General features: G+C 50.0%; 1 protein-coding gene across 8 annotated transcripts in view; it reads left to right on the top strand.

The window, feature by feature from the left end:
- Positions 1-24,131, top strand: part of MGAT5 (alpha-1,6-mannosylglycoprotein 6-beta-N-acetylglucosaminyltransferase) — a 336,034-nt gene extending 311,903 nt beyond the window's left edge. For all 8 annotated transcript variants that reach the window (XM_087435082.1, XM_087435080.1, XM_087435081.1 and 5 more), the window contains 2 exons: positions 11,925-12,082; positions 18,068-24,131. In XM_087435082.1, the coding sequence (XP_087291208.1) occupies positions 11,925-12,082; positions 18,068-18,266 (357 nt within the window). In that variant the 3' untranslated portion in view covers positions 18,267-24,131. The remainder of the gene's footprint in view (positions 1-11,924; positions 12,083-18,067) is intronic.
- The last annotated feature ends 856 nt before the right edge of the window (positions 24,132-24,987 follow it).

Genomic DNA, 24,987 nt, shown 5'->3' on the forward strand with positions numbered 1-24,987 from the left:
AAGCTGGGTAATGGCCTGTTGAAATTTTAAAATGTGCCCTGTCATGGTCATCCAAGGGAGTAAGTCTGTCCTTGAGGTAAGAATGTTCTTTATGATGGCAGAAGGTCGAATGGAAACTTAAAATGGGAGAGACTGGATGGTCAAGATGAAGACTTCCTTAACCATCAGACCTATGCCCTGAACAGGTTCTGAGGAGCATCACAAAGGCTTGGGTGGGGAGGGGGACAGAAAGACCGCTCTCTGGTCCTGCCTGATCTTCATTTCTCACCCTAAAAAAGGCAAGGACTGAAACCGGTGGTTTCTAAGGATTTCTTTAATATATGTTCAGTAATTCCAAATATGTTAGAAGTTTTTAGTGGTTTTCAAACATCTTTAAAACAGAACCCCTTTTCAAATGAACCTTTACATGAAACCTATATATATAAAACAGATAAAAGCAGAACTTCAGTCCCAAAGCAGAGGAGGGTTCCAAGAGTCTCACCACCCCCAGCAGAGGTTGGAAACTCTGGCTTGCGCTCGTAGAAGTAAAGGCCAAGGGCATCGTTGCCATCGTTTTATAACATTTTAATTCCTTAGGCTTCAAAAGCAACCCAGAGCTAAAAATAGACAGATCCAGAACCCCTGTGGTTAGGGGGGTATGAACTCCTTGATCAGATTCCAGAAATAAGGGGCTCCTCTTAAAGGGCAAAGCAGAGTGTCTTGGGGCGATCAGAGATCTTTACACAATAGGGGATGAGGATTGTGCAGGCTGAAAATAGAAACAGTGTGTTGAAAATGTAAGTAGGTAAAGATTGTAGGTCCAAGGTAGATTTCAAAGGAGAGATTTGAGGTGATAGACTGTGGTGAGCAGCAGATGGTCCTGGGTGCTGCTGCTGGGGAGGGAGAGCCAGGGCATAGGCTTTAGGGTGGCCTGTCTGATGTTCTGGGTGTTGGCTAGTGGCAGGAGGCCATGCTCTGCAGCCCAGCCACCTGGGTTCCAGTCCCACCACCATGACTCTCTGGTATATGACTTGGACGTGTTGTTTTCTGTGCCTTAGTTTCCTTCCCTGTAAAATAAGGATGATAATAGAACCACACAGTGCTGATGTGAGGATTAAATGAACTAGTACATAGGAAGTTCTTAGAACAGGGCTGTCATTCTGTGTGCAATAAATGCAAACTAGTACTGTCGGTTACTTAATATATTATACTGTATTATATCATATGATTATATGTGTTATATTCTTACATAAGCATATTATATTATTATATAATATACTATACAATATTACTCATTGGACTTTACCATGGAGCTAAGCTTGTGAATCATTACCTCATTCAATCTTTGACCCCTCAATTAAGAATGACAGTGTCATCATCCTAACTCCAGCAGCCATTTGTGTAGACTTTATGCCAGTGTGTACTAAGCCCGTCACATTGCATCGTCTCATTTGACCCTCACAGTAACCCTGAGAGGTGGCAGTAATGACCCCATTCTCTGGATAATGGGAACTAACCCTCACAGTCGCAGGGCTCACACGTCATGGCCTCAAGGTTTGATGGTGGCTTGGTCTGCGCCCAGGCCTGTGCCATCAGCAAGGCCGGGGCCTCAGGCAGAGGCAGAGGCCCAGAACTATCTTCTCGTACCTCAAGCTGCTGCTGGTTCTTCCTGAAGGCGCAGAGAGGCGCTGCTGTGGCTGCCTCTGGCAGTGAGTTTTGGGACATTGCAGCTGTCACTACCTTAATGGGAAGCTGTCTGAGATTTTACCAGGGTCCGTGCAGCTGCTTCTGAAACCCGCTTCCTCCTTTCCTGTCTCCACTTCCTCTCAGGGAAAATAATCACTCACCACCACGGGTAAAAGGACTCTGTATCAAGTTTATTTGAAGGCTATTATTTCTTTCTTCCCTAAGACTCTTGAATCCCAGCCAGTCCTTAAAAATTCTCATGTGGCCTGTTCTTTGTAAATCTGTTACTAGGTTTCCTTTCAAACAGGAAGATCCCATTCCCCAAACAGACCTGTCTAAATGTTCCATAGTGCAGGGCCACACCCAGCTCGTCCACCTCTGTATCCCAAGTGCCTAGCCCCCTCCCTGGCACACAGTAGGTGCACAATAACTGCCAGTTGAAGGAATGAATAAATGAATGAGAGAGTGAGTGAGCGTGTCACTTTCTATTCATGTGTAGCAGGAACCAAGAAGCTCATTTTGGACCTTTTGATTTGGAAAACATGTCACTAAAATTGTCTTCTGGAAAACATGCTAATAAAACTGCCCTTTCCCTCTGCCTTCTGGACATAGACTTTTCTAGAGAGCTCTGCAGTTCACAGAAATTCAGAGTTCTTTTTTGCCTGCTATTGTTTATTCATTCATGCACTCTGTAAGTATTTGTCAGCTGGGATGTGCTGTGGCCACTAGGACACTGGGAGTCGGGGATGGGAGGAGACGTCAAAGGACGAGTCTCTGTCCTCAGCTGCAGATTTCACCAAGAGCCAGGCAAGTGCACAGGCAATGCCACTGCTGTAGGTTACTCCCTGTGATCGTGATGTAACCGAGATGCTTTGGGACGGCATAATGCAGCCTGCAGAGTGGGGAAGCGGGAGAGATGAGGCGAGTCTATCTGGAAGATTTGACTCATTTTGCAGGAGATGAGTCCTGAAGGCAAACTGGGGCCACGGCGGTGGGACCATACAAGCGAATATGCAAAGGCCTGGGGAAAGAAGGGAAATCTCAGTGAATTATTGGAAATTTAGCTGTGACTGAAGAGAGACAATTTGAGAGATGAGGCTGAAGGAGGAGATAGGTCGGAAAAAGATGCTGAGGCTCAGCTGGAAATTCAGATTTGATTCTGGGGCAACGGGAAGTTAAAGAAAGGTTTTAATACAGGATGAGAGGCAGCAATGCTGTTAGATTGGCGTTTTAGAAAAATCATTCTAGGAATCTTGTGTTGGGGGCATTTCTTATTAAACATTCTCCCAACGCTGCTGAACAGGTAATAAGGGGACCTATTTTGAGTTTATCCCAGGCCTCCGTGGAGGGTCTTATTGAAGTCATAATGTTCCCCAACTCCAGAGGGAAGATGGGAAACCAAGACCCCATTGGTTCACAGATTGGGTCTTCTACATCTGGTGATTAGCTCCAGGCCCCAGTATTTTAGAGCTTGGGGTGTTCAATGTTTTTGCAGCTAGAGAATATCTTCAAAGAGCAATGAGACTGAAGAGAGGGGTGTTTCTGGTATGAACAGGAGAGCCTCTAGCTCCGAAGAGGTGGTGGCAGCTAGGCTTCCCATCCCTTGAACTATAGGAGCGCTGCGGCCCCAATTAGGCTGATCTCCATCCTCAGAGTCCTCCATGTGATCTGCAAGGGGAAGAAGGACACTTATCCCGGAGCCCTTTCAAAGTTATCCCTCACGCTCACCCAAGGCAGTGGGAGCCAGGGGAAGCCGACTGACAGCAATTGAGGAGGCCCCAAGCTCCAGTGTCCCGTGGAGCAGGGACAGTGGGAAGTCTACCTCATACCCAGCCAACCCAGGCACCAGCACCCAGTGGGAACAAACCCTGGTTTTAGGAAAACCACTTGCTTTTTCCCCATAATGCCCCCCACCCCTGTTTACTGTACTAAAAATGTTGATTTGGATCCCACACTCGTTTAAATTGGCTCTCCAGAAGAGAAACTCTCTGCAGCAGTGGGGGAGTTGGTGCCAAGGTGAAGATCCCTTGTAATCCAAGATCAAGAGACTAGTCTTCCCTAACCCGAGTGCCTTGGGCTTGCTGAGGTTCTCATTATGCATTTCTTGGAAAAGATTTAGGTATTTGCCTCAGGCCAGAAAGCATAGCATCTTCTTTTAAAGGAATGGCAATGTTCAGATTAATTTCTGAAAACCATACATATGCTGTTCAATCCTATTTTCTGCTTCCTGTAAAGAGCTTGTAAATATTCGTGCTCATATTGTTTTGCAAAGAGCTGTGTAATTCACGTGAAAAGCATTCTGGAGATAAGAAGTGGGAAAAAGAGTTAACAACTCCAAGAGCTGCTGTGGAACCAGCTTCAGCTCTGGGGAAATCTGAACTCCCTTGGGCAGTGTTCTAGATGCGAGGACAAGCCTGAGGGTGAATCTGGGTAGTCCAGGGTAGGGGAATGGTGGAGGTGACGGGTTGCAAGGAAAGAGGAAGAGGAACTGGAAAGGGGAGAAGGTTGGCACTAGCTTGGGGAATGTTTGCTCTTTTGAAAAATCAACAGCTGCTGTTTGCCTGGCCATTCCTGATCCCAGAGAGACTGGGTGGGTAATGATTAAGCGCTGGAGCCTGGAGCCTGACTGCTGGGATTCACGACCTGGCTCTGCTCCCACTCTCTCTGTGACCTTGGGCAAGTTTCCTTAACTCCTCTGTGCTGTTTCCTATTCTGTACAATGGGGAAGATACCACCTACCCCACAGGGTTGGTGGAGGAATCCACAGATGAATACACGTTTGGGGCTAAGAACAGCGCCTGGCTCAGACTAGCTCCTCTGAAAGCCTTCGCTACTTGCTACAGGAGCCCAGAAACCAACCGAGATGTGTTTTTTAAACAGCTTCATTGAGATGTAATTTACAGACCATAAAATTCACTCCATATAAGGGTACAATTCAAATTGATAGAGTTATGCAATTACCACCACAATCTAGTTTTATAACATTCCCATCACCCCAAAAAGCTCATTCGAGCCTATTTGCAGCCAGTCCTTGCTCCCTGCCCCAGGAAAACACTGAGCTGTGTCTGTTTCTGTAGATTTGCCTTTTCTGGAGATTTCTGGCTTCTTTCACTCAGCATAATGTTTGTGAGATTCTTGCACATTGTAGCATGCATCAGTCCTCATTCGTTCTTAGTGCTAAATAGTATTCCGGTGTACGGGTATACCACAGTTGGTTTATCCATTCGCCAGTTGGACATTTGGGTCGTTTCCACCTTTGAGCTGTCGTGAAGAGTGCTGCTGTGAATATTCACACGTGTGTGGATGTATGTTTTCATTTCTCCTGGGTAGACTCCTAGTGGAAGAGGAGGGTTCCACTAGGAGGTTTATGTTTGCCTCTTTCAAGAGTGAGCTTGGTGCGTTGATTTGCATGTGTAGAGAGATCCATGGAGATGAGTCACTACATCCAGCTCCACAGCCCCCTTCTCTGTGGCCCTCATGGAAACACAAAATCACACCCACCGCCAGGACTCAGCCCCAGGGACCACCGTGGACAGAGGTCACTCCTTTTGAGGACAGCACAGGCTGAGGATGGTGGGTATCAACAGGCAACTGGAATGTGTCTAATCCAGTCAGTCAGTCTGTATTGAACACTTTTTCTGTGCCAGGACCTGGATTTCCCAGCTACAAGAGAAATAACAAATGGTTCCCTTACCTCTCAAATAGCTGAACTAGTCCCAAACCCCAATTTCATGGCCCAGAAGATGCCTCTGCTCTCCCTTTTTTTTTTTTTTTTTTTGGCAAATTCCTGACCTTACTTCCTCTAGACCCTGCCTCCAGGCCTGTGGCTGAACCTGTCTTCTTGGTTCCAGATAATGTGAGTTTCCTCAGAAATCCATTTGGCCTGATATGTTGTGGAGGTAGTAACCCTATTAAAGCTTTGGCCAGGACTAGGTGGGGGTGGAGAGTTGCTGGAAAAGATCCCATCACTTACAGCCAAGAGGGAGGGACAAACCAGCCTGCACCCAGTGCTTCTCTCCTGGAAGCAGCCCCACCCCGTCTTCTCTAGCTCTTTTTGTACTTTTGTGAACGTTTTCTCCATGCTATGACTTAGCCTTCCTTACAAAGATGGCACCCTTACTTCTTCCTCAGGATTGGTTGTATTCATTTGTTCAGAAGATTGCTTTTTCTTATAGATTTGTTGCTTAATAAACCTTTCTTATTACAGTCACTGCCTGAAAATTTTAGAATAGTTAAGCAAATTCAGGGGAATCTGGTGACTAGGTGAAATAATTGTTAGAGCGGAATGCAAATATTCTGTGTTCTAAATGGGCTTGTTAACCAGATTGGAGATTACTGTTTCTGTCTCATTCTGGCTGTATAAAGCCTCTCTGGGTTAGGATATTGTGCTGTTCTACTTCTACTGCTATCAAAGCCCCAGGATGCCAAAACCATTCAGTTCAGTTCAACAGCTCTTTATTGAGCACCAGTTATCTGCAGAGCACCATGTTTGTGATAAGCCACTAACTCCTATTCAGCCTACAAAACCCAGCCCAGAAGTTGCTATTTCCTGGAAACCTTCTCTGATTGCTACTATCATCACCCTTCCCCTCCCCCCCAGAGTTAATTATTTCCCTCCTCTAAGGGGCCTTCACATCCTGTTTGGATGTCTGTTTTGTACTGTTCTGTAATTTTTTAAATATCTGCCTCTCTTACTAGACTGGGCACTGAGCCTTTGAGCCTAAAGACTGTATCTCATTCATGTTCATATTGCCGGAACCCAGCATAGGCTTTAATAGTCATTTGTAAAGTTTTGAATAGATGAATGAAAAAACCTTCAAAGCCAACGTATGATACAAGTGTTTTGTGGAAGTTTGTTGAACAAAGGTGCCGGGGTCTGGTCTGAGGCCATTCTCTCTGTCCTGCACTGTTGCATAGCTTCCTAACTCTCTCTGCTTCTGCTTCTGCCCCTGCCGTCTGTTCTCAGTACAGCAGATCCTGTGGCTCCTCTGCCCAGAGCTCTCCAGTGGCTCCCATCTCACCCGGGAAAAGCCAAAGCTTTACTTGGGCCCCCAAAGCTGTGTGTACTGACTCCCTGGGCCCCCCTGGACCTCATCTCCTCCTGCTTCCAGCCCCCAACACACATACTCTTCTGAAGCCACACAGAACTCCCAGCTCCTCCTGGAACCTGCTGGACATGCTGTGCTGCATTGCCAGAGCCTCTGATCTTGGTTTTCCTCTGCCTGAAATGTTCTTCCCAGTGACTTGCCTGGCTCACTCCTTTACTTCCTCGGGTCTTTTCTTGAATGTCACCTCCTCAATGATGCCTTCTCGGGATACCCTCTCCCCCAGTGTTCTTGACCCCTTTTCCTCGCTTCATTCTTTTCCAGAGCACTTACCACCTTTTAACATATTATATAGAATTTATTTATTTTGTTTCTTGTCTCCTTCCCTGAATATAAGCTCTATGAAGGCAGGGGTTTGGGTTTCTTTTTTTCACCAGGTCACCCGCAAGGCCTAGAAAAGTCCCTTACACTTAGTAACAGTAAGAGCCAACCCATAGATGGTGTTATTTATATCTGGCACTTTTCTGAGCATTTACATATTATCATTGATTTAATCCCCTCTACAGCTCTAGGAAGTAGCAGTTGATATTGTCCTCATTTTACAGTTGAGGAAAGTGAGGCAAAGACGGATTATATAAGTAGCCAAGCTCACTCAGCTAGTGAATGGGGGAGCTGAACCTGGACCAAGCAGTCCAGGCTCTGAACCCTTATGCTTTCCTGCTTCTTAGCAAGTATTTGTTGAATGAATGAGTGAGTGAGTGAGCGAATGCGAATGAGTGCTTACGGCAAGGAGACAAGGCCAGTTGGCACTGCCCTGTTGATCTATGTTGGGGTTGAATGAAAAAGAAGACCTCAGCCTTCCCTTAACCCCCGGTGGGGCTTGACCCTAGAGGTGAGAAGAGGCTATGACAGGGCTGTCATTTCAGTTGTGTCCTGCAAGCAGCTGGGCAGAGAGAGGGCTCTCGTGAACGATTGTCCTGTATAATCCAGCCCTCTCAACTCTTACCTCTGGACCCTGGCTGCTACTAATGGTCTACCTTGGAATATGATCTTTGATATCTCAAGGTGCCTTCTTAAGAGTCACCTCATTTTATCTCACAGGAATTATATAAGGACTGAAGGACAAATGGTATTGTCTCAATTTAGATGCGAAAGCTGGCAGAGAGAGCTTGAAGGACATCAGTGAAGTCCCCCAGCTGGGGCCAGGATCGTACCCAAGATCCTCGTGCTCCCTCCTGCCTTACCTGGTGTCATGCTTACTGGGGACACCTTCAGGCCTCCCTCTGTTCAATTTTATCACCTTTAGACTTTTCCAGATGGTTCACCAATTCTTAAGAAGGTCCTGCTGCCATTTTCACTATTCCTGATCCTACTGACCCCCATAACAGACTACTGAGAGAGTGCCAGACCAGCTGGTGAGCCATGGGAGACTGGAGCCCCAGAGTTCTTGTGAAATTGAGCTAAGCTCTCGTTAAAGGGAACCTCGAAGAGTTTCTGTGGTTTACTAAGAAATGAGCAAATGGGGCAGATCTACCCTACAGTGAGCTTTGAGGGCACTTCCCTTTGTGCAGACCTCGTGGTGCCATCTTGCCTTGCTCGGGATGAAGTACTGGGCTCCATTATCCAGGCTGCCCCAGCTTCTGCAGATGCCGACACTACAGCGCCTCCCAACTGTGTACAGGGCACAGGCAACCCTTCCATGGAGGGAAAAAAGGAGGGAGATGTGCATTAGTGGAGCACCTGCCGTCTGCCAGCCTTCTGCTCAGGTCCGTCACTTACAGAGTCTTAGCATCGCTCTCTATGGACAAGCGATGGAGGCAAGACCAGACAGAGTAGCACCACGGTGGAACAGCTTCAAATCCAGGCCTTCTGACTTGAAGCGCATTCCTTGGCCACATCGCCTCCTAGTCTCACACAACAGAATCTTTCTCCCCGTTTTGGTTTTACACCTTGGACTGCTTCATATACCACACAAGGCTGAGAAGGAGTAAAGAGCAAAGTTTCTTAAGAGCCTCTCAAACTAGCAAGTGTAGAGGTACAGCCAGCCCTCAGCTCTGACTGCCTGTAGGTGTCAGATGAGGAGAGACATTCTATGATTTTCTTACAAAGTATAAAAGCCAGAGTTTGAGCCTTCAGCGTCATGGATTTCCAGTTCCCCTGCTTAATCCAGGGTTGGGCCAAGCTGAGTCCTGGAAGCAGAGAGAGCAAATCCCTCAGTTGGCCTCCAGTGAGGTAGATGGTATGATCTGGTCTAGATTCCTGGTGGTTTGCCTGTTTTGTACAGTCGCACAGTAGGCTTTGATGGACATTGGATTTTAAATCTCTTCATTACAATACTTACAGGCTGTAGACATTATCAGATTGCTCCTAAAGAATTATAAACAGAGTTGCTTGCCTTAGCCAGCCAGAAAAACAAACAAACAAGCAACACTTAACCTTTTCCAGACATCCATGCACCCTGAGCTCTGATGAGCAAGAACTACCCTGATCACCATGTGTTTTCCTTCTCCCTGTTTGGTGACGGCCATCCTCATGGGATGATGGACAGAGCATCAAAGGCCAGCCAGTAAGTTTCCATATACTGCCAAGTAAGAGAGCAACAGCCACCAGTGAGCACTGTGTTCCCACTCGGGGCCATGGTCTCTGCCATCACCCTTGGTAACAGCATCCAGGCTAAAGTCATTGTGCTACCCGAGGCTTAGCAAGGGTGTGGATTGTGCTTAGGATCATTATGAATCTGAGGAGTCGGATAAGGATCTTCCCAGCCAGTGTATGGTCTCTCTCTGGTGGTGCCCAGGGCTGGGAGGTAGGACACTGCCCATCCTCCTGCCATGCATCCCTTTCAGAAGATTAAGCTGGATCCTGATATCTTTAAACCAGTGTATTTCTATCATCTCTGAATTATGAGACCCTTCTGGAATCTTCTGTCTTCAGCTGATAGGAATCCAGGTTCTAGGTTTCCTGACCACGGTGCAGTGAAGGATTTCTATTGGTTCACCACCAACCTCACTCAGGCTGAAACAGTCGTGTCCCCTCATCATAGGATCACATGATATGGAGGCCCACGCTGGGTTTGCCTTACTCGTTTGGGTCTCGAGCATGGATTTGAGGAGACTAGAGCAGAGGCCCGCACTGAGTGCCCACTCCCTGCCCGTTGCCTTTCTCAGCATGTAATCGCGTTACCTCCTTCAGGAGGGAGGCAGGGAGAAACAAGAGCCATAGGAAATCATCAGTATCATCATCGGCATTTTTCTGATGAGGAAACTGAGGCTTCAGAACATTATGTATTTTGCCTAAAGGTTCATGGCTAATAAAAGGGAGAGGCAAGGTGTACCCTCAGCTTTGCTCTTTTCTGGTTTCTTTTGCTCATTAAAAGTAATAGAAGCACAGTTAAAAAAACCAAACAAACCACAAGCAATACAGAAGGCCCCTCCTGGATACAGCTTGGCCTGCTTTCCAGGGCTACCCCCCTTCACTGCTAAGGGGCCCGGTAGGGCCAGGCCCTCCTGCAGCAACGGTCCTGCTCCACGTGACCAACAGGGTGGGGCACAAAACGTTTCCTCTGCATGCGTGCATCAGTTCTGGGAGCCCCGGCCCTGAGATTATTCATCAGCTCCTCGTCCACACAGAGCAGAGAAAGGAAACATGAGGAAAAAGAAAATATGCCGGAAGGACGTACATTGAAAAGTAAATTTCTGTACCATGCCTGACTGTTACACTTTCCCCTTCTCAGCGGCGCCCGTGCCAACCAGAGATTCTTGCAGGAGCATATGTGTGTTTGTGTGTATCTTTCTGTCTCCTGCCCCGGTGCTGGATACAAATGGAAACACTCTAGACAGCACGTTCACCCTGCTTCTTTCTCTTCTCTGTATGTCCTGGAGATGTCAGCCCATGCAAACTGGTTGCATTTTTTGGAGTTATTTGTGTTTAAACAGCTACCTATTTAAATACAACCTTTAGATCGTGTCAGGCCTTTGGCATCTGTTCTGACAATACGGCTGTAGTACCCTGCGTCCTGTGGAGGTTTCTCTGCCCTGTTTCCCCGTATGTCTGTGGGGTGAATTCCTACAAGTGGGATTCAGAGCCCAGGGTCCTAACCACCACTGGGCACTCCTCAGGGCCAGCCTGCCTCCAAAGGAGTCAAAAACATGGCTCTTAGGCCTCTTGCAGAGACAGGTCTTCTGCAGGTCACGCAGCCCAGGAATTCGGAGGAACTTTGCTAGGGGTCCGTCGCCAGGGTGCAGGAGAGCGGGCTCTGGTGCCAGTGATGCATGAGTTCCCACCACAGGTGCCTGCTCAGAGTCGCTTTGGGCACAGCTGAAATGACAGTTGGGGTCCCAGGTCAGGGAAAGGTTCCCACTCCTCACCTGCCTTTCCCCGGCCCCACCCTGTCATTCTCACCACCCAGGCTGCCCGTTCATCGTGCTGCACAGGTCACTTCCCTCTGCCCACCCCATGTCTTTCTCGGTCATGCTCGTCTCCTTCCAGATCCCGGAACGACTGGCCCTGCCCTATTCTGAGCGCCCCCCGCACCCTTTGTGCTGCGGGCGCCTCTCTTTGCAGGGGTACCAGCTTCACCTCCTGTCACGCATCCTCAGACTGTTGAATTAGTGCAGCATTGTAATTGTTTTCAACCCACAAGCCCTGCGCGCCTGCCAAGGCTGTGACCCCACAGTAGGTTCTCTCGGCCGCGCCTGCAGACTCCTCGCTCTGCTCCTTCGCTTCACAAAGTTGAAAGTAGCGCTCACCAAACAGTGTCATATTAGGTAACTGCCAAATTAGGTAGACACTGAAAATGTCTTTGGAATTAGAGCGGAGGGAACAGAACAGCTGGTGAAGGTGGGCCTAGAGATGGGCCTTCAAGGGCAGAGGCTTGAAATAGTTGGATTGCACAATTGGTGGTGGTAATAGTAATGAATAGCCACCATTACTGGCAGGCACGGTGCCGTGCACATGACACGTATTACCTCTCATCCTCGAGCCCTGGGTAGGAGATGCTATTGTTGTCTCCCTTTCTGGGTAGAGAGGTGAAAACTGGCCCAGGGACATGTTCTAGGGGAGCCCAGTTCCAGCCCAAGTCTGTCTGGTTCCTGTCTTCTGGCCTTTGCTGCTGTCTCACAGTGGCGTGCCTCCTCTTGTCAGGACCGCTTGGCAGGCCGGGGATCCCCACTTGCATCCTGGGTCCCTTGGCTGATGGCCTCGTTGTCATTCTAGGACTTCTGCCACGGGCAGGTGATGTGGCCGCCCCTCAGTGCCCTGCAGGTGAAGCTCGCTGAGCCGGGACAGTCCTGCAAGCAGGTGTGCCAGGAGAACCAGCTCATCTGTGAGCCTTCTTTCTTCCAGCACCTCAACAAGGACAACGACATGCTGAAGTAAGTGCTGGGTCTGGGGAGTGCGGCTCAGCCTCCAGCTCGCCTCTGGGGTAGACTGGGGGTGGGAGGGACGAGGTTTTCGTTTTCAGGCTTGTGGGCTGTTGGGAGAAGATGTGGGAAGGGGAGCAGGTTGCAGCATGACCCTCCCCCGACCCCTCCCAAAGAAAGTGAGCCAGCATTTTTATTGTTAGGTAGATGAGGTCACCTGGCATGCTGATATATTTAGAATTCAAAGGGGGGTGTTGCATTTGCATAAATAACGCCATGTCTGGGCTTGGAGATTGTGGGAGGTGTGCAATTTGCTAATGTTATACACAAGAACCGTGGGAGCAGAGACGGACACAGAGCCACAAGCCTGGACAGACCCGTCCCTGGGGTCCCCTAGCTGTAGCCAGATCTCCAGATGGCCCCCAGCAGAGTCCGAGAGACTTCAACCTGGAGTCAGAAAGGAATGAGAAATAACAGGCAAGGAGCTGGCACAGAACTGCCCACAGCCAATATCACTGCCACCTCCCCCTCCTGCAGCCGCCGTCCCCTTTTGCACTTTATTCCAGCACCTCTGGAACGTGGTGCATTGCAGGGAGCATGAGCAGGCCCGACTCTGCTGGGTCCCTGAGCAGGGAGGTGGGTGTAGCACCAGGATTGCAGGTCAGAGCTGCACCCAGGAGGAGGCTCGGTATTGCTCAAAGTTTTTCCCATGCACTTGCGTAACTTTTAATGATGCCATTCATTTCCTTTTGCATTGGCATTTTGAGTTTGGCATTTAGAGTTCCCAAATTTCCAGGTGAGGTTTCTCCTGGCCCGACTCATGACCCCTGTCAGTGCTAAATCTGGGATCCCAGGTTTTATCCCACCCCACCCTGGGCTACATATAGCTTAATTACCTAGCCTCCCCCCAGCCCACCCTTAATTGCTCTAATTAGGTGTTTTCCCTGAAGAGATTTGCTATCCCATCCCTAAATATTCAGTAGAGCAGTGGTACCATCCCATCTTGAAGAGGATGTTTAAGGAATGGAGTGGCCTCAGGGCTGGTGGCTTGCCTGTCCCCCATTCTGGCTTCACATCCTGTTACAGAGCACAGTTGGCTACTGTGGCTGTGTGTCTGGTGGTCTGAGCTGGCCTGGTCCCACCTATAAATCTGATTATTCTCAAGTGTAGGGTATCACCCTTTTTAGAGAGCACATGGCCTCCAGCATCGCACCTGCAGGGAAGCTCTCCTGAGTAGGGATACAGGGGATGCTATTTTTCTCCGTTCTTTTATGTGAAGACCAGGCTCAGAGGCTGCCTGGATTCTACCATCAAAACAAAAGCCAGGCCAGAAGAGAGTCAGTGTGGCGCCCTGCTCTGCGGCCACTGAAACCTTGTGAGGAGGGAGGTGGTCTGATATTTATGGATATGACTATAATGGTCCTAGCAGCTTCCATTTCCAAAGCACCATCGTGAACTCTAGGGTTCCAGGAGGGGCTTCCCACTGGCTCCTTTTGCAAACAACTCCTGTAGCAAGATGGCTTTTTGAGAACCCGAGTATCTCTGTGCCAGAAGTCTGGATTTGCTGGGGCTAGATTAGGGACTGTACACACAGAACTGTCTACATGCAGCCCCATCCCCACCTCTGGGGGAGGAAACAGGAGAAGCTGCAGCCTGGGAATGACCCGTGTGGGACTCCTTAACAGTGTGGTCCTTCCTGGCCAGGCAGGAGTCTGGCCTCCTGCCCGGGTACTGTGATACCCAGAGAGAGGACAGGGCCCCACATAGCCGGCCCGTCTCCAGGGCAGAGGTCCAGGTCCAGCAGGCGGGCCAGGAAGGGGAGCCAATGGGCTGGTTTCCTCTGTTCCATCAATTCTCTCACCTGTAAAATGGGGACATCCTTGATGGTGGTGAGATAATGTGCAGCCAGTGCTGAAGACTGCTCAACAGCCCATTCTTCCAGAGAGCTTTGGGCAGAGGAGTGGACCCAAGGCCACTAGGCCGAGATCAGAAAAGCCAGTCCCTCCCTTGGCCTCCCTGTCCACTGCCATATACCACACAGAGCCCACGAGAGCAGAAGGCCTTGATGTGGGGCTGTCCCGGGGCCAGGGCTATGCCATGGGAGTGTGCATCTGTAGATATGTGGACTTTCTTCCTGGGAGGCTGCAATGAATGCTAATTTTGCAGTAAAGCTGCCTGAAATTAATTCTCTGAACATGAGAGCCCTTGAACACCTTGTTCTTATGTTTGTAAATACTGACAGTGTTGTAAAACCACAGCTCTCCAGCAGTCCGTTGGATGCCTCCTCGGGATGAGGCAGCCCTGGCCCATCCGTCTTCATGGCCAGTGAGCATAAGCCAGTACTGCTTTTCCTTCTCCAACTTGGGTCCTGGTTCTGAGCCTGAGCTCCTTTCAGTCTTTGAATGTCTACGACCTTGAAGAGCCACCTGTCCTTGTTGTGTCGTATGAATTATGTCACATCAATCGAGCCCTGGGGAGCACCCCGTGCTGTCATCTTGAATCGAGGAGAATCAGGCAGCTGGGCTTCGAGCTCCTGTTCGTGCAGGACGTGGTGTCAGTGCCAGAGAGGCAACCACACACCCCTGTGCACCAAGCATGCCTGACTCAGATGTGACCCGTCCTCCACAAAGCCTCCACCCAGACCAGGGGTGGGGTGTCCGGAAGGCAGAGGCTCCGGGAAGAGCCAGAGTCTATGCCAGCATGGCCCAGTAGGGGGAGGACCTCGGCTTCCTAAATAGGGACACATGTTAATGTGAGAACCAGTCTGTAATGTTGCTTCCTTTTTCAAGTCTCATCTTCTAAAATATTAAAATATTAGAGTTTGGGGTTCCTTTTTGAAAAAGGAAAGTCTAAGCCGCAAAGTCTAGACTGGGAGCACTTTGGCGTCTCAGAGAAAGGAGGTGGCCCTGAGTCAGAGTGGTCCTGAGAGTCTGGGGGGACCTGGTGGATGCAGGATTGGAGTAAGTAGGAGAGGGGTGAGGAAGGGGTGACGGAGGGGAGGAACTCCAGAGCAGGAAGGTGGGAGAAGTGACTGCAGGTGGCACAGCCTTGTTTCCATGCCTTCATCGTGTGTGTGTGTGTGTGTGTGTGTGTGTGTGTGTGTGTGTGTCTTGAGAGGGATGGGCGGCCTCTGTCCTCTCAGGAAGCAGGCGGCCCCATGGGAAGGCGGGCTCTGCCCTTGTATTCTCGGTCAAGAGCTGTAAAGTGTGCACCACGGGCTGACGGGCCTCAGAAGCCCCTTTTCCCGTCCTGTAAGAGCAATATTTAGGCCAGCTGGAGAGAGGGCAACTCCACGGGGGCCTGCAGAGAGGAAACAGCACACTGTGCCAGGGGTCTCTGAGCGGGAGTGGGGTGTGTGTGTGACAGACTTCACGAGAACAGCGACATGCACGCCCTGAAAAGGCAAGGGATCCATCAGATGGTGGCGAGGATTGCTGGGCTGTGGAGGCTGTCTGGTTTCGGGGTGCACTCCAGCGAATGGGGAAAGTCATCTCACCTCTCTGATGACTTTTGCTCACTAGTTAAGCACAGATGAGGGAGTAGCCATCCTGACTGCTCAGAGCTGTGGGACAGGGACCTGCATGCTGATAAACCGGGAGCGCTCTGGGTATCCACAGCACCGTATCAATTGAACCCCGATGAACTGCTCGTGGCGGGTCACCTGTGGTTCTGGGGAACATCTGCTGTTTGAGCGCTTTGTGAGTGTCTTTGGACATTGTCCCTGGGCTGGCTTCTTCTGCTGCAGCCCCGGCCGAGATGTGCTCCCCCCTGGGGGGGCTGTTCCTGGAGTCTGAGTCCGGGTGACCTGGGGTGGGAGCAGGAGGGTTCCTTCGTGGCTCCTGACAATTACACTCCCCACCATGAGGTCTGAAACTAGTTATAGAGATTTCCACGCTCCTGGTTAGCAGTGTGCCAGGCAGATGGCTTGAGTTAAGATGTAGCAGCTGCTATAATTCACCTAAATAAGCACACAGCATAAGCATAAATCTGTATAGCACGGCCGCATTCCATATGGAAACTTTTAATGCACAGTTGAGCTTTGGAGACCCTTTCTGTGGGGTGGCAAGTAGGGGCATCCTGTGAAGGACCTGGTAGGCCCAAATCTCTGACTCATTTTTCCTCTAGGAAATCCATAAAACCCCCACCACTTCCTGCCCTCGCCTTCATGAGGTCCATGACCTTATCCCTCTGGGTGCCTCCATCTCCCAGCCGGCACACCAAGACCGACGGGGTAGGGCGTTTAGAGAGGTCACCATGCCCCATGGTGACTACAGGAGCAAGAGAAGAGGGAGCACTGCCCTCCTGAGCACCAGGAAGCAGGCTGGCAGCCCCAGGGCCACCAGGAGCCCCAACGGATATGCTGGAATCACCAGATTAACGTTGGCAAAGGCAGGCGGGGGCCAGGCAGTGAGTTGGCTGGAGGAGAACAAGAGGACGCAGGAGTAACAGGCGGAGGCCGGGGGAGTTAATGATGCTTTTCCCCCATATTTGGAAGCTTTCCAGAGGCAGCAGGAAACTTTGAGTTTCCCATCTGGATCCCCTCCCTGTCAGTAAGAATTGAGACTTCTGTGAACAAAGCAAAATGGAGACGGTTGGTGTGAGTTAAATTCACACCATGGGGCAAGGGAGGAAGGTGGCCTAGCCCATCCAGTGTCTGCCAGGGCAGGGTGACCATGACAATGATGATGATTGTAATAATGATAATAGTTCCCATTTATTGAATACTTAGCCAGAGCTAGACTCTGCCAAGTGCTCTGTAAGCATTCATTTAATTCCTGCCTCTCCCCTGTGAGCTAAGGATTATTTATCCCCATTTCACAGAAGAGGAAACTGAGCCACAGAGAGGCTCAGTCATTTGTCCAGGGTCACACAACTCATAAGAGATCAAACCCAGGTCTGCCTGGCCCCCTTACTGCTCCTTGTCTGAACTGGTCCCCACCTGGCATGTGGGGCAGCATGCTGGACACCCATTGAGGCCTCGTTGTTCTAGGGGAGCCAAGCTGGGTGGGACAAATGTACCCCAGGCAAAAGGAGAGGATATGGGCTCTCCTTTGAGATAAGAGGCCAGCAGTGTTGGGGACAGGAACCTCTGGTTATCCTCAGCCCCCAGGTAGTTGTCCCAGCCTGAGAAAGCAAAGCCACCAGGGTCTCCAGCCCCTAGGCAGTTCAGCTGTTGGGAGAAGATGGCAGAGGAGCAAGAGCGTGAGCTCGGGCTCAGGGCCAGGGTTCAGATCCCTGCTCTGCGTGTCCAGAAGCCTCAGGCACTTATCTCACAGACGGGAGGCTGCTGTTGCCTTGGCTGAAGGTGGCTGCAAAGGTCCAGGCAATCAAGGCTCCTGGGACAGCACCTCCCCCCAGAGGACCATCTCATTGCTCTCCGGCAGGAGACTAAGGACATACCACAGGAATCTTTTTAAGCCGTTAATAAAAACACTAAACATCAGTTTTTAAAAATATTTTAATAATGCATATCTTTGCCCCAATCTCATTCCTCAGAAGTAACCAGTGTTAGGTCTTTAGTGTGTAGCTTTCTGGACTTTTTACACACACACACACACACACAAGGTCAATCACATCATACATCCCATTCTGTTATTTGCCTCCCTCAAGGACAGCTCTCTGGGCCGGAGCTTGTATTTCTACCTCCTCCTTTTTCAGGCCTGCATAGAACTCTAAAAGCACAGATGTGCCATATCTGTTCAGCCCTTCCCTGCTTGGTGAGATTCAGGTTATTTCCAGTTTTTCTCCGTGACAGAGAGTGCTTCACCAAGCAGCCTTGAACACACATCCCCACACACATGTCCAGGCATGCACACGCCTTTCTCGAGCCTGGACTCCTAGAGGTGGAGAGTTGCTGGGTCAGAGAGTGGCTGCCATCTCATTTCTGCAGCAGGAGAACAGAACGTGCTCCCCGCACCTCAGGAGGTGGGCAGGAGGAGCCAGGGATGAGAATGGTCCCTGCATCTCCAACCCGTGTGCCTTTCTCTTCCTCTGCAGGTACGAGGTGGTCTGCCAAAGCTCAGAGCTGGCCAAGGACATCCTAGTGCCCTCCTTCGACCCCAGGAACAAGCACTGTGTGTTTCAAGGTGACCTCCTGCTCTTCAGCTGTGCCGGCGCCCACCCCAGGCACCAGAGGATCTGCCCCTGCCGGGACTTCATCAAGGGCCAGGTGGCCCTCTGTAAAGACTGTCTATAGCAGCTACCAGCGCTGCCCGCACACATTCTGCTGGGGAAGATGGTGGCTCCAGCCCCCTTGAGGAGGGCCAAGGGCAGACGTCATTCAGGAACTCTCGCCAGAGCCCGAACTTCTTCATGGAGGGTTTCGATTTGACATTGCTCCTGCTGTGAGCGGAGCATCACAGTGGAGTTCTCACCAAAACAAGAACCAAAATGGCTCGTGAGACCAGACGTCAGGCCCAGGCCGGGAGCCTGGCTTCTCCCTGGCACAACTTTGTTTTTATTTTTTGAGGAGCAACTGTGGGGAGACTCTGTCGATGCAGCTGCTCCAGGGTAGAAAGAGAGTCTGAAGATTCATTTAAAACAAAAGAAAACCAGAGGAGGAATTGAGCTGGTTGGAAAGAACTTTGTATGGGAACATTCCTAAACCCATTAACTTATTTATTTGGGGGGGGGGAGGGGAGGGCAGAGAGGGATTGTTCACACGTCTGGTTACTTTGCTTTTCCACTGTTTACTGTCCACCTTCACTATGATGTTATTCCTGTCTGCTTCTGATGGGGTGCAGGAGGGAGAGACGGGGTGCGCTGTGGGGACCTAGCTCCTAGAAGTGGATGGTGGCAGAACAAAAGAACATCTTGTGTGTGTGCTTGAGAGATGGAAGCTAGGGAACAGGCACCCCTGCGTGTGGGGGACAGGCCCGTGTTGTCCAGAGAGCCTAGCCAGGGACCAAAGACCGAGCCGCTTTGCAGTGAGGCCCCTTTCCTCTATGTCCCCTCCCCCTACACACACACCTTGGCCCTCATTCCTGGTTAGGATCCCTCTAGGAACGAAATGCAAGAGTGGGGAATTGACATTTGCTAGTGTGTGGTCAATTCGCCCCCCTGGAAGGAGGAAAGTAGAAATTTGGGACTAAAGAGCTACTCCTGTGCTTGGAGGTCATGCTCTTTACCCCCGAAGAGTCTTTGAGTCGAGATTTGGACAGGGTGAAGCTGGCCCCTAGGTACCAGGGGCGCCCCCACAGCTGGGCTTCAGGCGGATGGGCTTGTGTTATATTCGCTCTAATATCTGGTATCACCCAAGTCTGGGGAATGGGGCTGCTGGTGACCTTGATATTAGCGGGGTGGGGAGCAAGGGCAGGCCAGGGGGAATGCTGCGTGCTCTCCTGGCTGCTCACCTGTGGTGTGGGTGTGGGTGTGGCTTGCAAGCAGTGGGAATCGGATGCTGTCTTTCACTCCAGGCACGAATATTTTCAGGGGGATGAACCGGTGGCAGGTTGGACCCCCCTCCAAACCTTGCAGTCCCGGTGTTCTGCCGTTGTGTGAGCGCCTCCCCCCCCCCCCCCGCCCCGCCACTGCTTCAGTGCTCTGGGTGTACGTGTGTGTTTCCTGTGAAGCGCCTGGCATCTCGATGCTGGTAGGAGTGAGCCCTCTTCCCCCTCTTGCAGAATGTCCCCGTTCTGAGCTGTCACCTGATCCACCCAGCCCTCACTGGTGGCTTTGAGTCCCTTGGTCGCCTAGCACCGTGCTCCACACAGGTAGCCCTGGTTTCCCAGCACCTTGTGTGCCCGGGGGACAGCTGGGCAGAACAGCTGGGCAAGGCTAATGGCTAGGTGGGCCTTGGGGAAGTGAGGCTAAAGGAAGAATTCAGAGGGAGTGCAGAGCCTTTAGGTAGGGGAAGTTAGTCTTCCTGCTTCTCCATTCTTCCCTGGTGCAGAAATAATACCAAATGCACAGCCAGCCGTTTTTTCTCTGGAGGATCGCACCTCCAGTCCTAGAGAGTGGAGGGGCGAGGGAGAGGGGCAGCCAGGGTCTCCTGCACCCCTCAGGTGGCCCCTGAGCACCTGTGCCAGGGAGAGTGCTGATGAGGAGGCCTCTGCCCTGAGCATCGACGCAGGGCCCCTCACAAACTGACTGAGAACAGTCTCTGCCTGGGCCCAGCAACAAAGGCAGAAGTCCAAAGGGAACCTTGGTGATAGGGTATGAGTGAGTAAGAGTGTGTGTTCTTTTAAGCTTTGTAAGGGCAGTTTCCTGCTGTAGGAGGAGAAATAACTGCCCTCCATGCTGTTAGGAACTGCTTTTCCTGTGATTGGGCCTCTTGGCTCACCCTAGGTTGTGGGAATTCGCTTGAGCTCCCAGGCCTGCAATTCCTGGGCCAGTGCTGCCCTCTCCTGGGCTCTTCTGGGAGCTTCCAATGCTGAGGATGTCAGTGCAGGCATTGGGCCAGCAGGGGGAGCATGCGGGCCAAAATGAATTTCCCACCTTCAGCTGGATTAACCCATTTTGCAAAGAGCTGTTTAAAAAGCACAGGGACTGAGAAAACAAGGAAGCTGGAAAGCAATGTCCTGTGGAAAGACACCTTGCCTGCCTTGTGTTCCAGAAGCTGCAGGGACTGTTCGCTGGCTGCCCCTGAGCTCAGGGCCTCTCCGCCTTCCCATTCCTCTTCTCCAGGTCACGCAGCCCAGCAGAGCACTTTCCCCGCTTGAAGATCCCTCTTGCTTCTGCCCGTCCGGTATTGGCTGGGAGTGGGCTGGAATTCCACTTGTGGTGCTGCTGCTCTCGTGGCAAACAAACCTACACTCCAGTGGTTGAGGGCGTCATGAACAGAGGCTGTGACACCCGAATATATCCTGGCTCCCAGGCCTCCGCAAACTTGACCAAGTCTGGTTGGTGACCCACAAGAGGACGTTGGGGAGGGGGCACGGTTCCTGCCTGCCCTGGGAGAGGGAGGTGCTCTCAGAGTGTGGGCTGGGGCCCCTCGGAGGCTTTGCCAGGGCTGATCCTAATAGAATCCTAACCAATTTGTAACTGATGACAGTTCCACAGGGAGAGAAATCTTAAGTCAGGATCGGTGTCTTCCTGTGCTACGAGCATATCTTGCCTGGTCTGTAAGTTTTTGTACATTTTTTTCCTAAGTGAAATTTGTCTCCCCCCACCTCCCTACCCAGTGTGATCCTAAGTTCTTAAAAAACTTGAGGGAAAACATTTATCTAATTTATTAAAAGAGAGAACTTTCCTTGAAATGTAAATGCTTTCAGGAGTAAACTCCTGAAAGGGGAAACACACTTCTTTTAATGCCCGTAAACACTTCACTCCTTTCGTGTATGCCATTTGATTTGCACATGTACAAATGGACAGGCTTTTTGCATTTTTGCCTAGATTGGGTTTTTGTCACTGCTTATAGTTTGCTTTTTCTGTGTTTGCTGTATGTTTGAAAATATTGAGACTGTTTCTTTGATATTTATTGTTTCTCTGCTGTGCCTTTTCACTTGTCTTTGGGGTTGGCTTCTGGAATCTGGGTGTTGCTGAAGGAAGACAGCAGACTCCTCTAGCTTGGAGATAAGACATGTCCTCTGTCACTGCAGACAGTCAGTCTGGGCGCCAGAAACACCCTCCAGGCCCCCTAGGCCATAGTGTACGTGCATATACAGCCCCATGAAGCCGTGAGAACCCCAAGAGAAGGGCTAGCTCCCTCCAGACCAGCCCATACCCTCCCAGGCTCCTCAGCCATGTCTTTGGGTCTGTCCGCTAATGTGCCAGTGGGTCTGTGCTATCTGCTGCGCGGGCACTTGGTGAGGTGTGGCCGGGGCAGAAGACCAGCCCTGTCTGAGGTGTTGTACTGAAAGGTCTTAGGCCCTGCTGAGCTCCTTAGTAGCAGTGGCCCCAAAACACTTTATCCGGTTAACATCATAAGGGGGACAGACTATGCACCCCGTTGTTTTGTTTCCTTGGCGAACACAGGGTTTAATAAAGGTGACTACTTAGCTTCCCTTTGGGAGTAGAGCCCCAGGGCAACTCACCAGTAGTGGAGGCATGAATCTGACAGGTTGAACTGAAACTGAGCTGCTTATAGGTGGGTTTGTGCTCTTCAGACCAGACCAAGGCAGGCCACCCCATTTCTCCAAGGCGGTTTACCTAGATTGTGTATATAAGTGGGACATTGCCACCCTCTTCCATGCCCCCAAAATTCTTGATTTTAAGAAAAGAAAGTCTATTTTGTTAACGACAGGCTCTGTTTTATGTGTTACTTTTCCAAGCCTGGATTGTTTTATTTATTTAAAAATATTTTAATTGTCACATTGGCTTCCTTCTAACCCCGTCCATCCCCATAGGGCCGCAGAGCACCTTCATGTGAAGAGATGGATGGACATAAATAGCTTCAGACTTCTTTAGGAAGGGGGAGATTTTCTAAAGCTGAGGGTGAGTTCCTTTCATTCTTGTTGGCTTCCAACAAAAAGTGGAAAACCAAGTTTTTATAGCAAAAGGCCAAATTAGCTGTATAGTCTCGGATGCAGATAAAACTTACCCTAGCTTTCTTACCACTTAGGGTTTTTGTGAGGATTCAGTGTTTAGCAGTGTCTGGCATATAGTAAGCTCTAGTAAATGTTAAATATTGTTGTTAGCATCTCATAAAATTTGAGAAATAAAGAGCTGAGCTCACTCCCTATCTGTTGATTCAAAAGTAATACTTACATGAAAATACTATTCCAAGTTGATGGAATGTTGTAGGAATGACGGGTTTAGGATATATGTCTGAGTCTTATGCCCGCCCCGCTGCTTGAAATCTTACTGTCTCCTTGAATGCACTGACTGATTTGAAAATACGCCCGACTTCAGCCCCAGATGAAACTAGGCTGCAAGAATTTATAAACTACAGATGACAAGGGTGACCTTTGGCCACATACTGGACCTCACCCCACTGTTATCTTCTGGACCATTCCAGAGTTTTTCTTTGCACAACTTTTTGAGCTAGAAATTAAAATGAGTTCTCTGACAGACTCTACCCCTTAAGTCAAAGTTAACTATATTCCTCTGAAATGCAATAATAAAGGCTTTTCTGTTTTTTATTTAAGGGGAAAGGAATGACCAATTGAACTTACTCATTCCCCAGGAAGTCCCTTTGCTGTCCCCTGCTGGCCAGGGCGGCCCCTCCACAGTCCAGTCCACAGGGATCAGACTCCCGGGCTGATTAGCTGTCACATGTTTCTATCAAATGAAAGGTTAATTCCATACCCGCCCTGGGTGGGGAGGATGTCATCTTTAGAACCTCTCCCAGAGGCTGCTAGTCATTTAATGATGTTTTCCCAAATCACCTAAATAGCAGTTCACTTTTGTTTTATTGGGGTTTTAGAGTTTTATCTCCTCTCCTATTTGGCCCCATTCTGGGTAGATTGCAGTTGTGGAATATGAAGGAATTTGCTGGAGTCATGTCTTTTTAAGATCCTTTGGATTCTCTTCAACTGAATCAGCAGTCTTACACTTCTGTGGATGTAGGATTGATATTTACCTTCTTCCGAGCATCATTTCCTCTATCCCAGATTTTGTGAGGCCTTAAGATTATCTCCACCACCCCCTTGCAGCTGGTGAGGCATGGCAAAGGGACCGAAGGGGAGCCATGTGCTCACTCAGTGGGCGGGCCCATGCCTGGAGGGGGGGCAGGTAGCAGTGGGTGGTCAGAGAGCATTTGCAGCACTGGGGTCTGAAATCCTTGCTGGGACAGCAGGACGGGAATTTAGCACAGTCTGCCACCTCCGCCAAAGCTGAGATGGGGCAAACTTGGGAAGCATTTTGCTCCTTGTCCTGCCGAGTATTAACAGGACAATAGAACACTCAATGCCAAAGGAGGTGGTGACGTCCTTTCTACTGTAGTTGCTGTCACAACCTTGATGACTTTAAGCTAATGGCCGTTCGCGTCTGTGTCTTCAGCCAGCTCCTGGTACTACCATCTTCCTACTGTTCACTTCTGGGGTTAAGTAGTGCAGGATTCTGCAGATAAGGTGTTGCTGTCCAAACGTACTGTACCGGCGTAGAGAGCACGGCTTTGTTTTCCACTGTTGTAGAAAAAACTAGGGAGAACTTTATTTTTCAATAAACTTTTCTTGTGTCACAGGTGGGAGTGATTTTTGGGGGCTGGGTGGGTGCAGGGTCCCCTGCAGAGCAAAGCCCAGCTGTCGTCCAGCCCCGTACCCTACGTGGCGTCCACTGACTGCATCTCACTGTTTGCAAACACACTGCTGAAAATGCCAATAGAACGGTGTGTGTAAGGAGTGGAGGGGAAAGGCTTTACTGTTGCGTATTCTTTCCCTTACAGCACGTCCACCGGTGCTAATTGCTGAGCCCCTGGAAGGGAACTGAATTAGAAAAGTGGACCGGTAGGCTATTTTTGGTTTTTTTGAGATAACTGTGTACTAGGTAAGATGTTTAAAAATCTTTAAGGATGTGGTAGCAAAATAGCCCTTATAAGGCTATCTGAGGGCCTCTTAGACCTGGAATATGTTCCCGCTCCTCACAAAGAGCACTTTTTGACCCAGCGCTCAGTGGTCCATGAGCACTTGGTTAGGCACATGCCCTGGAAACACGAGGAGGGTCAAGTCCGTGCCCATACCAAGGGCTCGCCTATGGTGATGCCGGAGGGCCATGGCTCGGCCCTCATCAGCACAGCCTTTCCTGGCTACTACACAGAATGGAGACAGACACCATGCAGTTCCCATAGCCTGTTTGGTGGGAGGGAAGTTCCAAAAAAGGTGCCAAGAAAAACCTGAATGTGTATGTTTAGGGGATGCTACATCATAGCTTCCACAATGTATATTAATTACATGCTATGAGGAAACCTGCAGAAAAGAAACCTGTTAGTTAAAGCATGCATTTCCCAAACCTGCTGGAACAGTTAACTGTTTTTTTCCATGTAGCATGTTAACATCCCCTAGAACTCTCTTCAGAATGCTGTTGGAGGAAGCCCTGCT

Source organism: Ceratotherium simum, chromosome 9 (genome assembly GCF_057802395.1).
Source record: "Ceratotherium simum simum isolate JZ-2026a chromosome 9, ASM5780239v1, whole genome shotgun sequence".
Taxonomy (NCBI): domain Eukaryota; kingdom Metazoa; phylum Chordata; class Mammalia; order Perissodactyla; family Rhinocerotidae; genus Ceratotherium; species Ceratotherium simum.